We start from the raw sequence: 13,362 nt of genomic DNA, 5'->3' as shown, positions 1-13,362 counted from the left end.
TACTTCTGCTACTGGTGGTGAACACTGTCAATGTGAAAGTTACCTTTGTAGTCTGACAGCTGGATTTCCTTGAACTGCCCATCCACTACAGCTGTGGCTTTAAAGGCTGGGGCAGGCATGCCAATCTTAGCATTTCCAGCAGACATGGTGGTGGTGGTGGCAAATGACTGAGGAGAGAATGAAAACAGTTAACAGAAAATTCCTGATGCTTCCTGACCCTGATATAAAGTCACATGAAAGTCACGTTCAGCAGCCTGCACAGAACAATAGCACATTAGATGGCTTACATAACCATGACTATCACAAACGAATGAGGGCTCTTACTGGATATAAACACATGTGCATGTTTTATAGGAGGGGCACACATGTATTTTTGTTAATCAAGTGTTGACTTTTGCAGTTATATAAAAATGCAGGACAGTTAAGTAACAAACTAAACATACAATCATTGCAACCAGACCTTCACAGCAGCCATGAGGTGATTATTCTAGCTCTTTCTTTCTATTCTAGCAACATTTTGGTGGTAAAATAAATATGGTGTGCACATACCTATTTCAGTGCACTTGTCATACTTAAAAAACAGACAAAAAGCTATCAATCCTTTGTCGTCTTTGTTGATGTAAATGCGCCATTTGCAGTCAATGCTCGGTCAAAGTTCAGCGCTGTAAGGTCAAAGCCTTATAATTCGTCAAATGAGGTGGTAGCAGTGTTGAACAAAGCGTGGTGGGCATTGGCCAGTCTTTTGTGCCAGCCTGCAGCACAGGGACAAAGAAAGAGCCAGAAACAGGCCCAAACACTTAAGAAGGAGGGGAGCAACTGACCCGCACTGCCGGGCTAGCTTAACGTTAGCTTAATGCAGTAAGCCGGTTTCTTTGTCGTCTCTCTGCTCCACACCAAACAGTTTCTACTCTGTCCGAGCTGCGCAGACAAAACGGCAAAGTCTGTCAGTGAAGAGTCTGTCAAACGAAAAACTTCACACTCACCTGACTGAACGTAGAGACGAGGAGAAGTTTGCAGAGCGGAGGTCTGCTGCTGGCAGGAGGAGAGGACTCAAAGGAGGGACCTGCAGTCTGTGGGAGGGACGGCTAAGTGCAAGGAGTGGGCGGGGCCAGCGGTGGCCTCCGGAAGTGAAAATAACTTCTTTCAAAGTAAAGAACGAGATTAGAAAGTGTAAATGTGCCTGTGGGCTCACTTAAGGAAATTGAATTGGTCTATTGCCACTTATTTCAACAACATATACAATTTCCGTCTGATTAAGTCAAGTAATTCTAACATACTGTTAAACCTCAATTAATAGCCCGGGCTATTATTTGCTTAAATCACTGAAATCAATGGGCCTCTATATGGGACAGGCCTTTAATTCCTTTCACACAAAACTGTTGCTCTGCAAAGATGGAGAATACAATCAAATTGCTGTTAAAAGAGTGGCAGTGGTTAGCATTGTCGACCCTGGTTTAAACCCGGGGTGAAGGGATAGATTTTCTGCGGGTACTCCAGCTTCCTCCCACAGTTCAAAGACATGCAGGTAAATTGGTTATCTAAATTGTCTGGAGGTGTGAAGGTAAGCGTAAATGGTTGTCTGTCTCTATGTGTCATCCCTGTGATAGTCTGGCAACCTGTCCAGGGTCAGCATGGTCAGGCTCCAGTCCCCCTGCAACCCCCAACTGGATAGACAGTTACAGAAAATGAATGAATGAATTGTTTATTCAAACCAGTATGAATATGCTTTAAAATCAGGCTTCAGATAACATAAAGATTATGAATAGTTTATTTGATTTAGGTCCGACAGACAGCACATCAGAGAAAGAGAGAGTTATGAGAGAGAGTTATGGCATTCGAGGATTACAACATGCTGACACGACACAACTTTACCCTCTTAAAACAATACTCACAACTTGGATGTATTTTTAGGAAAAACCCTTTTGATTCTTTTGATCTAAGGGACCCTTACGGACTAAAGGAATATGAATAACTTTGAGGGTAATTGGGGATTGGACATGTAATTTGAGGTAGCCAACAACCCAGTTTAATACATGTGAGGAACTTTTTTGGCAACCAGACCTGGGGTCTCATTTATAAACATTGCATACACACAAAAAGAGGCCTGAGAGAGGCGAATGCCACTTCCCACGCAAAAGTTGTGATCTATAAAGACAGATTTGATGGGAGAAACTTTGACCCATGCTAAAAAACATTTGGGAAACAGGAAATTGGTGATGCAGATGATAAGGTGGAAGCCTGATTGTTCAAATTATTGAATATTTTTTGCCGCACACAATTTTTGGCTTTTGTTCGTAGGCTATGTGCATTTTTGGTATGGATCCTACGCACTGTTTTATAAATGAGACCCCAACTAATTGAGACGAGCATCTATTTGTCTAAATGTGTAGCCACATCGGGCCAGTTGAAGGGACTTGGCGTTTAATTGGCTCTTAATTGAAGTTTTACAATAAACAAAAAAAAACAAAAAAAAACAGCATTTTTGCAATTGAATCAAATTAAACTTCATGTAATAAAAATTCATGTAACTAGCTCATAGACTTTACCTAATTCAGTTTAATAAAGTTTATGTAATTATTGTCAGTAAATTCCGTGTATTTCAAATCAAGATCAAGATTAATTTTATTTTCCCACAAGGTGAGAAATCTGTCTTGGGCTCAAACTGTGGAAACTTTTAAACACCTTGGTACAGTTCTGGACTCCCATGTGAGCCTCTCTGAATATAGTGAGTGTATTTTCAAGAGACGCTCACAGCAGCTTTATCTTCTTAGGAAGCTCAGTGGCCTCGGTGTCATCAGATTTTAGACTTAGTGCACCAAGCTATGAGAGTGACTTAAGTTTCACCTTCCTGTCTGATACGGTTATCTTAACGGGACATCCAAAAATAAACTTTTAAGGATTGTGACAATGGTTGGCAAGTCACAAAAGCCCTCCACCCAGCTCTTTACAGAAAGGAAGAGGAAGAAAGCAAGGAGTATCTTGGCAGATAGCTCCCATCCTCTCTTCAGCTAGTTTGAGCTCTTGAGCTCCGGGAGATGCTACATTGTCCCTCTGACAACTAAAAATGCAATTAAGAAGCATTTCATCCCAAGTGCCACCAGTATCCTTAACTCAGCAAAGTGACTGACAAGTTTTAAACCACAGACAGACAGTGAGCTGATATGTTTAAGTGCTATATGCTTGTCTTGCTGACTATTTGTCTGCTTCTCACAATCTTGTCTTCTGTGATTGGTGATTTATTTTCTCAACATCATGTGCAATATTACTTTGGCAATCTGCATTTTCCCACCATTTTAGTTCATTTTTAGTAACTCTACTAATTTTACTTCTATCATTATTTTATTAGACACTGTTTTCTGCTTTTTGCTCCTCAAACACTTTCTATGTTGTATATTTTGCCCAGTGTGTGACCTTGACTGGTGGAACCCACTGTTTTTTCTTGGTGCTACTGGTTGCTACTTGTACTGCGTTAGAAAGGACAGTTAAATCAACCAAAGTGCTAATACAACAATGGCCAAGCATCAGGGAGAAAAAAACACTTAACTATAAACTTTCTAACAAGCTGTTATTGGTTAATTGTGCAGTTTATTAGTTGTTCTGCAATGCTATTGTTATTCATTAAACATAATATATAATATCTATAAAATATGTCACCTAGTCCGTTTACTCAAAGATAGAAACGGGGTTATTAAATGAAAAAGGTTGGGAAGCACTACCTCAGTGACATTATTAAACCACTTGCCTTTCTCTGTCACTAGGGGGCAGCTTTGCTCACCCGAAGCTCTGTTAATACAACATTCGGGCTTTTATTTTGAAAAACTCGTCACCGGGAATGTGAGCACCACTTCCGCTGAGCTTGTCAGTGTCCCAAACTGCTGTCCAGAGGCACTCTATTCAAATCTTTAGGTGAGTTAACTTTGATCTGTGATTGATAATTGTTGTTTGGTTTCCAGTACTGAGTATAGGATGTGTAGCTTGTCGCCGTTTTGCTTAAATTATATTTAACATGAGCTAGCATGCAGCTAACGTTAGCATGCTTCCAGAGCAAAACAAAGGGCGCAACAGAGGTGTCTTAAGTTAGCTTTGAGAGATTCAACTGAGATGATTCAGCTAGTTACAGTTTTAAATTTAGTCTAGGACATGTTTAATGCGAACAATACAGTCAGTTTAAGTTGTTAGTGAAGCACTAATTGAGAGGAGACGTTTCTCTGATAATGACTAACGTTACATGTTGTGATGTTTCTCAACGGGCATCAAAAAGTTTTCGCGATGTTACGGTCGTGTCACGTTATTTTAAGGTTAGCTGTCTGCCAGAGCAACAGGTTAGATTTTCTTATTACAACCTGAGCCTGGATATTTTAGGGAAGTTACACACTTATTTTGCATTTTGAAAGCTATGACAGCTAAAAACCCATTTGTATATATTTGTCATGACCAATAATATATTATAAATAATATTTTTAAATTTCTTTAACGTTACTGAATTAATATATTTGACATATAACAACCCAATCCTCTTCCATTCCTGTACACAGGTTTCACAGATTGTCAACTTTCTCATCCCACAAAAGAAACACACACAATTATCAGCAGCCATGGATACACCAGGTAGGGGACACTGTTATGAATGAGTAACCAATAATTACATTTTAGACATACTAGGAATGCACGATGATATTAGCACATCATTGGTATTGGCCGATATTGGCTTTAAAATTAACTATTATAATCAGCCAACATGCTTTTTCTTATTTTGCACAATGACAGAATGTTACATATTATGAAAGGTATTGTATTTCATGTATTCATCTACTGGTGGGCCCTCACGATAAGAGCATGCATAATATGGTGTTGATTCCACTACAGAAGAGACTTGATGATCACTAAAATTAGGTGGGGACAAAAGTGGATACATCGATACTGGTTATCGGGCAAATCAGTTCGACCTATTGGATATCGCCAAAAACGGCAATATCATTCATCCCTAATATTATAGTGCTACATGAGCCGGAAGAACTTTGTTCATTATGTTAAATTGGTCATCTTCATGATTAGACCTTGATCACAATATCATTTTGATTTGATTCTTGAGCAGTTTCTCATGAGTACTTTTAATAAAACAGAACCCAGGACTGTGCTTATTTCTGATACATGTAAAATTTTAGAAAGTACATTCACACTTAGTCCATTTTACCATATGCACTTAATAGTGAAAATCTCTTTTCAAGGCTTAAAGGTCTAGTGTGTAGGATTTAATGGCATCTAGCGGTAAGGTTACCAATCACAACCAACTGAAACATCTACCATGTGGCAATGATGTAGGAGAACTGCAGTGGCCGACAGGAAAAAGCGAACAGCCCTATCTAGAGCCAGTGTTCGATTTGTCTGTTCTGGGCTACTGTAGAACAACATGGTAGGCCATGTGGAAGAGGACCCGCTCCATATGTAGATAAAGGGGCCCAGTCAGGTCAAAAAAACCCACAATGATTCTTAGTTTCAGGTGTTATTCATTAATGAAAACATATTTCATTTCTGCCAACCGATGCCCCTAAATCAATTATACTGGACCTTTAATTCATAGAAATACATTGGATCAGTATTTGGGGCGCTATTTACCTTATTAATCAGATCATTCTCAGTCAGAAACACGTAAAACACTGTTTCTTTTATAATTTTATTATAAAATGTAGTGTTGCTACTATCAGGTACAGTCATCGGGGGCCAACTCCTTACTTTTAAATCTCTGGTCCCATGTAGCCTTGTAAAAAGTTGATTCCAGTGAAATCTCACAATGATATATGTAATGTGCTGCAGATTTTATATCTGGGGGAAAGTAGGAACCTGTATCAGCAGATAACCTGAGTTAAAGAGAAAAAAAGTCATATTGGTGCATTCCTGTATTTGTGTTCATGTCTTATGGTTATCAAATCTTGACATTAGTAAAGGTTGTCAAGTCTGTTGTCAAGTGGCAAGATCTAATTCAGCTCTTTACAACTGAAGCATGTTCCTTTCTTGACTAGCAGCACTAACTGAAGTTCTCCTGTTTAATTTGTAATGACAAAGTCCTCTCTGAACTTCCCCACAGCCGCCACACAGCCCGTCATATGCGAGGTCTGTGGAACGTACTTTGAGACACGACGAGGGCTCTCCAGCCACGCCCGCCTCCACCTACGACAGCTCGGTGTGACGTTGTCAGAAAGCAGCGGAGCTCCCATTGAACTCCTCTACCAGCTCATCGAGGAGAGAGGTGAAACCCTTCCTGACCTCAAAGCAGACTCGCCTGTTCCTGGGCCAAGCCCTCTCAAAAAAACATCCCAGCAGGAGTCCAGGACACCTTCAGCGTCAGAGGACAGGGTTGACTCCTTTAAAGCAAAGAGTAGAGTCGTGACAACTCCTGAAAAGATGGATCATCAGGGATCTCCATCCAGACCCAAAGAGTCACCCATCTCCTTCCTCCCCTCGTCCCCTACTGGTCTTAAGCAGGTCGAGTCTAGAACAAGTGAAGGAAGCAGGTCATCCTCCGTAGAGCGCCAAACCATAACCAAGCCACTGTGGGCACCGCTGGAAACGGACGCCCCTATCACCTTAGGTATGGCTGAAATCTTAAAAGATGTTTGAAAGAAATGTTGAAAGTGTTGCAGTGAGCTGTACGTTCAAGACAAAGCTTTAAAGGGACAGTTTAGGTCTTCTGAGGTGAAGTTGTATGTGGTACTTATCCATAGTCAGTGTATTACATCTAGCAGTGGTCCCAACCTTTCTCCTTAAAAGACCCCCTAAACTTATGGCCCCTGACTAAGTGTCATATTTACGGACATTTCATATTATATTCACCCCCAGTGAAGCTTTAGCAATCCCTGGTGGGGGCGGGATCCCCAGTTAGGAACTAGTTACATAGAGTAAGTGTCAGTTGACAGGCTCCCAGTTTGGAGAAGCAGGCTGGAGTCCAACATAGAAGATAAGCAATGTACTGCTGTTAGACTGGTCAATCAGAAAACTAATTTTAGCCACCCCAAAAACATCCCACCTCAGTCTCTTCAAAGCCAGACTGGACTGACATCTACTCTATGTGATAAACTGACTATGGATAAGTACCACATAGAGCCTCACCTCATAAAATCAGAACTATCCCTTTACCACACAGGCACCGTACAAGATTATATCTTTTATCTTTCACTCTTTGTTTCTACATTCTTGCAGCTTCAGACACCAGCAATGAGGTCCATGTGTGCCAACTATGTGGCTGCTGGTATGGGACACGCAAAGGCCTGTCCACTCATGCCCGGGCCCACCTGCGCCAGATTGGAGTCCCTGACAGTGACATCAAGGGCAGCCCTATTGACATGCTTTACCAGATAATGGAGGAGGAGGACCTGAAACCCATCAGCAGCGAGCAACGGAAGGAGGTCCCCTCAAACACTCCCTCTGGGTCCTCCCTCAAACGTGCCTCACATCTGCCCTCTTCAACTGCATCTTCACCCAGCAAACGGCCTAAAACTTCAGAGGACTTTAGTTGTATTTTCTGCGGGGAGAGGTTTGAGAGTCATAAAGCCCTGGCCATCCATGCACGCGCTCATCTGCGTCAGATCGGAGTAGTGGACCCGACAGGGAAAAGCTCTTCAATTGAAACCCTCCAAGAACTGGTCAGCAGTGGCATGCTTGAAGCCATGCACCCGCCCAAAACTCCCAAAACAAACACCACAACCAGCTCATCTGCAGCACCATCTCCAGCCCCATTTACTCCCACATCCCCTTCCCCAAGCCCTGCAAAGTTCACTGGGTCTCCCATTAACAAGGCCCCAAAAGCTAAGAAAGGCTTTCGGCTAGCAGTGGACCCCCTTCATAGGAAGCCCAAGCCGGAGCCTGTGGAGTTTGAGGTGTCTGATCAGCTGAAGGCACCCAGCACTAACAGCAGCTCTCCCACGCAGGCGTCACCTGCAGCTTCTGAGCCTCTTATTGCAGGTAAAGCAGGAAAATGCTAGTTGTGATACCATATCATATTATTATGCTCCAATTTGAATTTTTGATTCATACTCTCAGCAGCTGTGATATAACCCTTATTTTTTTAGCATTTATTAATTTGTGTGTATGTACACCAAAGTTTGGCTTCACCCTCTTAATTTCACCTCCACCATTTCCCAGTGTCCTCAGATGCCACAGATGGACAATCCCCACCAACAGTCCTTTGCGACTACTGCGGCCAGCTGTTTGACACCCGCAAAGCCCTGTCATGTCACGCCCGTGCCCATCTGCGTGCGTTGGGCCTCGCCTGGTCGATCAAAACATCGCCGATTGACCTCCTCAAAGAGGTCATGATGCGCGGTGAAGACAAGAAGAAATCGTTGGTGCCCACTGGGTCATCAGGCAAAGCCATGTGGACCCCTCAAAGCTCCAGAAGATCCCTTGACAGCCTTCAGTCAAGGGAACAGGCCACCAACCTGTCCAGCTCTCCTCTTGATTATTCTATGAAAGAGAAGTCTGTGTCCAGCAAGAGTGGGGCCCCACACCCCGGTAAGACAGCAACACCACTATGAATTTGAAGTTGGCCTAATCATGTCAGTTTAACAACCATGTTGTTATAAGCTGGTGATTCACACTGTTGTACTCTGCGACATGTTTGATGAACATGACTGAGTCAATCCCACATACCTGGTGCCATAAATACTCACTGGAGAACCAAGTGTGTGTTAGTCAGCAGCTGGAAATAGTCCTCAACAAATGCTCTGCTTGTTCCAGTGGCCAGCTGTTAAAGGAAACTAATGAGCCTTTTAAAAAAGAGTACACTATATATTTGTGATATGTGCGTCCTGTTTAGGATTTACCTTTCATTTTCTTGCATGCCTCGGCTAAGAAGATTTCAAATACTTAGACAATTCTTGAATAAATAAAGTAAGGGGTCCGCATTAAATAACAGCAACACTACATCAAAACATCTGTTTACAAACTCTTATACAACTCGTGCAATATAATCAAAGTTTCATTTAGCCAGTTGTATGCTCAGTATTCCCCAAAACATTCTGTTAGATGAGATGAAATCACTGTAGATTAAGCAGGCTCAACACATGGTAATATACAGTACCACAAATCTAAACTTTTACACCACAAAAATATTACCTTAGAGGGATAGTGCACCAAAAATGAAAATTCAGCCATTATCTACTCACCCATATGCCGACGGAGGCCCTGGTGAAGTTTTGGAGTCCTCACATCCCTTGCAGAGATCCAAGGGGGGAGTGGCCAGCACACCTAATGGCATACGGCGCCCCAGACTAATGTCCAAGAACACAAAATTGAATCCACAAAGTATCTCCATACTGCTCATCCGTAGTGATCCAAGTGTGCTGCAGCCCCGACATAAAAAGTTGTTTGGAAAAACGTCATTTGAACTCTGTTTTTAGCCTCACTGTAGCCTGTAGCTCTGACTGCTTCTCTGTGCTGCGCGCTCACGTGTGCACGCTCAGGGTGATCGGTGATGCACGGTCTCTGAAGAGCAGCAGTCTCATCAGTACTGATGTCCAGATTCTCAAGTGCAGGCATCGCCAATTCCCAGTCTGAGCAGCAAAGACTTTCCTCACCCGTTGGCATTGCTTTGGATTTGAAACAACCACACCACCAGGTTTCCAGTGCTCGACTCCGGTATTCTGCGGCTGGCTGAGGCTCATAAGCTGCGGCAGCTGCTTTGTCCAGTAGCCTGAGTTCCGTCCGTATACTCGGGCTCAAACAAATACGGCTCAACAAAGAAATGCTGTTCCTCCTCAGTTTCAAAGTCTTCAGACATGTTGGGCTGTCCTTTGCTAAAAGACCGTAGTGCAAATTATCTTTTAGCTCTGTGGTTACGTTGTCTGCCCCTGCGGTGCATGTGTCACGTGATGTAAACACAGGTGAGCAAAGCTCATGCTTTCGCTGGTCTCGTGCAGGCGCGCACACTTGAGTGCGGAGCACAGAGAAGCAGTCAGAGCTACAGGCTACAGTGAGGCTAAAAACAGAGTTCATATGACGTTTTTCCAAACAACTTTTTATGTCGGGGCTGCAGCACACTTGGATCACTATGGACGAGCAGTATGGAGATATTTTGTGGATTCAATTTTGTGTTCTTGGTCGTTAGTCTGGGGCGCCGTCTACCATTAGGTGTGCTAGCTGCTCCACCTGCCGATCTCCATAGGGGATGTGAGCACTCTAAAACTTCACCAGGGCCTCCATCGGCATATGGGTGAGTAGATAATGACTGAATTTTCATTTTTGGGTGCACTATCCCTTTAACTCACTGAGCAGTTGATACATGTATGATCTGTCACTGGTAATGTAGGTATTTGTTCTCGTCTCAAAATCTTTCATCTTCTTTGTGTCAGATGCATCCTGTGAGCTTTGTGGGTTTGACTTTGAGAACCGCAAGGCCCTGGCCAGTCATGCTCGAGCCCACCTCCGCCAGTTGGGAATCATTGAGTGGAAGGCAGATGGAGCGAGTTCACCAATTGAACTCCTCAGTGAGTTGATCCGGAGGGACCCAGCTAAAGTAGCAGCAATAACCCGGCGCTATCGCATGGGAGACCTTTACATCAAAAAGGTAGGCTGTGCTCTAAAATATGCTTGAAATGATTCCCATTCAGCACCAGATACACACAAACAATGTTTTTAATTCTAATTTACTATCCTTATATTTTCTTTAAGTCGCAGAGAGGCGCTTCTTCACCCTCTCTGTCCACAGACTCTGACTTTGTCCCCAACTTTAAGTCTTCAGTGGGCAGAGAGCACAGGGGAATGACTGCCAGCTCATCCAGACAATCACATGGCCACACACGGACTAACACAGCCCACAGCGACAGTGGTCTGCGCTCCCCAAGGGGTGAGAGATGACAATAGCTGAATACAGCTATTCTGTAATTGACGAAAATAACATTTAGATTTTTTTCCTGTGTGTTACTTTAACACCTTTCCGTGTGGTTTCAGGTGTCCATCCACCAAAACATGTTGTGCGTTCAGGGGAAGCAAATCAGGACACCAACTCCCAGCAGCCGTCACGGTCAGGCAGCATCCCCGCTATGCTGCCAAAACCTCCGCTAACACCACTGGTCAAACTGGTGGGCAAAATCTACTCCCTCAAGTGCAGGTCAGTCTATAAAAACACGTCAAGAGTCAAATTCCTATTGTGTTCAGTGAATAATAGAGTTTAGAGTAATACACCAAAGACCAAATCACTGTGACATCGCCCTAACAACAACAGTCACTTCTGAATAGACAACTAGCAATTGATTTCAATTGTGGACGTATGTAAAATCGGCAAACTTGTTAATTTGTGTTGTCACTTTAAGCCGTAACTGTAATGTTTAAAGATAGGATATCTGATGTTTCTGCTGTGCTTATTTTATGTACTATGGCTAGGGGCTGCAGTAAAATGGGTTTTAGCCATCTAAAAAGACCCACCTAAAAATTTCAGTATAAATGTATCCTATACTTGCAACCTCACACACTAACTGATAGAGGCAGCGGTAGACCACCACCCCTTGTTCTGTGAAGTAAAATTTCTGCTTTTGTCAGTGGAGTCTGTTGGCTTTGAGATAACAGCTTCAGTTCCACCACTGAAAAAGGCTTTCTGACAGCAAGGTAAAGCAGTGAAAATATTCTAAATGTGACGTACATTTGAACTGATACTAATTTTTGTTTTAGATGGGTCATTTTTAGGTGGCTAAAAAGCATTCTCGGAACCCATCGGCTGTATTCGGCGTCTGACTTCCGGCAGGTGGCGATACAGCCTCTGGGGGCAGACCCCCGATTTTTTGGCATTCCGGTTTGATTTGGGCGGAGGAGGCGAATTTCCGTTTCTGACTTCCGTTTATATATAAGTAAATATGCTGAACCATTGCGATGGATTCAGAGTTTGCAACAACTGCAGCCAGCTCAAACGTGAATGGTCAATGTCACGCGGACTACAAACAGCGTATAATTGGAAACCAGGGCTCTTCCGCTCTTCTTCCGGAGGCATGATCTCCGGGGGTTGCCTACAGACTCTACATTCACTGAATGTAGAGTCTGTATATAGAGACTAATAACATCATAAAGAAACTGTTTCACCTTGGTTACTGCAGTTACACTCACACTCCCCTTTCTGTGCTGCTGTTCAGGTTCTGTGATGAAGTGTTCCAAGGACCTCTGTCTGTTCAAGAGCGGTGGATCACACACCTGCAGAAACACATCCTGTCACTGGGCTACAAAGGCAAAGAATCGCCACCTGCTGCGCCAGTGGCAGCTCCAGCGCTCGTCCATCCAGTAGCTGTCTAGTCCCCAAAATCTCTTCTGTAATTCACATCAAACAAAGTTGTCATTTTCAAATGTCACAGCAGAGTCAGGGAGAAGTCTTTATGTCTATTTTGAGGTAACATCGAAAGTAAAAAGTGTAAAGTAGATGTTCCCTTATTGTCCTGCAGAGGGCAGGCATGAGCCATATGAAGAAAGCAGTAATCCACTCAGGTAAAATCCACTAGATACCACAGACCACAATACTGATCACTGGATGTTTTTAAAACATCCAAAGACGGTTCATCCTATACTTTGATGATCAGTGCTTTCCTCCTGGTGCTCATAATTCCTACAATTTGTACAGATATTAAATGTGATCCAGTGTTTGTCATTAACACATTTTATGTCCCACACTGAGAGAACGATCCGGGTCAATGATTTCTTCATTTAGTCCTGCTGAGTAAGTGTGGTTGCAGTTTCACTGTGATATGCTGTGTCTCTTTTATATGCTTTTGATTTGAGTCTTGTTTTATGTTTGATTTTTAAGTGTTTTACTATAAATTCAGAATGCTTATTTTTCTCTCAAGTGGAAATGTTTATGAGTAACTATACACTGGTACAGGAGAAGTTAGACACAGTTTGTATCCAGCTGGTGGCAACTTGGTTGTTAAAAGAAAGGTTGTCAGGAATACAACATCCTGAAAATCAGCCATCTTGGTTATAGAGACACTGTGTTTCTGTTTTTGACATTTACTTAGGGTGTGATGTACTGTTTTTCTGGTCTTTTTACATTTGTTTTTTTAACACTTACGTTATTAAACTGTGTCTTGTGTGGAACCACAGTGTTTCTTTTTTTTTGTTTGTTTGTTTTTTCAAAATTCAAATGAAAATCAATCAACAATTATTTATCTTTATCTTTATATCTTTTCTGCCAGGGAGTCCTGGTCAAGATGGACAGCAAAGTTAAAATACGAGCACAAACGAGGACAAATAACAAAAACAAAAACATTGAAACATAGGTGTGATTAGTAGGCCCCCCACTGTCTCTATATGTATGTGTTGATTCAGCATCTATCTATTTGTTATTTACTCTCTATTCTTATTTTATTGTATGAATTTTATTTATGTTAC

The 13,362-nt window shown here is 42.5% G+C and overlaps 2 protein-coding genes across 3 annotated transcripts in view; one reads left to right on the top strand and one right to left on the bottom strand.

The window, feature by feature from the left end:
* Positions 1-1,117, bottom strand: part of prdx2 (peroxiredoxin 2) — a 6,992-nt gene extending 5,875 nt beyond the window's left edge. Inside the window, exons 1-2 of the mRNA XM_049572637.1 lie at positions 984-1,117; positions 44-167 (exon numbers count right to left, since the gene is read on the bottom strand). Coding sequence (XP_049428594.1) covers positions 44-146 — 103 coding nt within the window. The 5' untranslated portion in view covers positions 147-167; positions 984-1,117. The remainder of the gene's footprint in view (positions 1-43; positions 168-983) is intronic.
* A 2,710-nt stretch (positions 1,118-3,827) lies between these two features.
* On the top strand, positions 3,828-13,068 carry LOC125886424 (protein Wiz-like). Of its 2 annotated transcripts, none has more exons than XM_049572629.1 (9): positions 3,828-3,906; positions 4,536-4,608; positions 6,086-6,589; positions 7,198-7,959; positions 8,140-8,508; positions 10,347-10,561; positions 10,729-10,840; positions 10,945-11,104; positions 12,117-13,068. In XM_049572629.1, the coding sequence occupies exons 2-9, from the start codon at positions 4,596-4,598 to the stop codon at positions 12,271-12,273; spliced, it is 2,292 nt and encodes a 763-aa protein (XP_049428586.1). In that variant the 5' UTR covers positions 3,828-3,906; positions 4,536-4,595; the 3' UTR covers positions 12,274-13,068. The 2 variants fall into 2 exon arrangements, with proteins under 2 accessions (XP_049428586.1, XP_049428585.1); XM_049572628.1 differs by having other exon boundaries at positions 10,666-10,840.
* The last annotated feature ends 294 nt before the right edge of the window (positions 13,069-13,362 follow it).

This window comes from Epinephelus fuscoguttatus, linkage group LG3 (genome assembly GCF_011397635.1).
Source record: "Epinephelus fuscoguttatus linkage group LG3, E.fuscoguttatus.final_Chr_v1".
Lineage (NCBI taxonomy): Eukaryota > Metazoa > Chordata > Actinopteri > Perciformes > Serranidae > Epinephelus > Epinephelus fuscoguttatus.
Note: the sequence above shows the minus strand (reverse complement) of the source record. Positions and strands in the feature narration are given on the sequence as shown.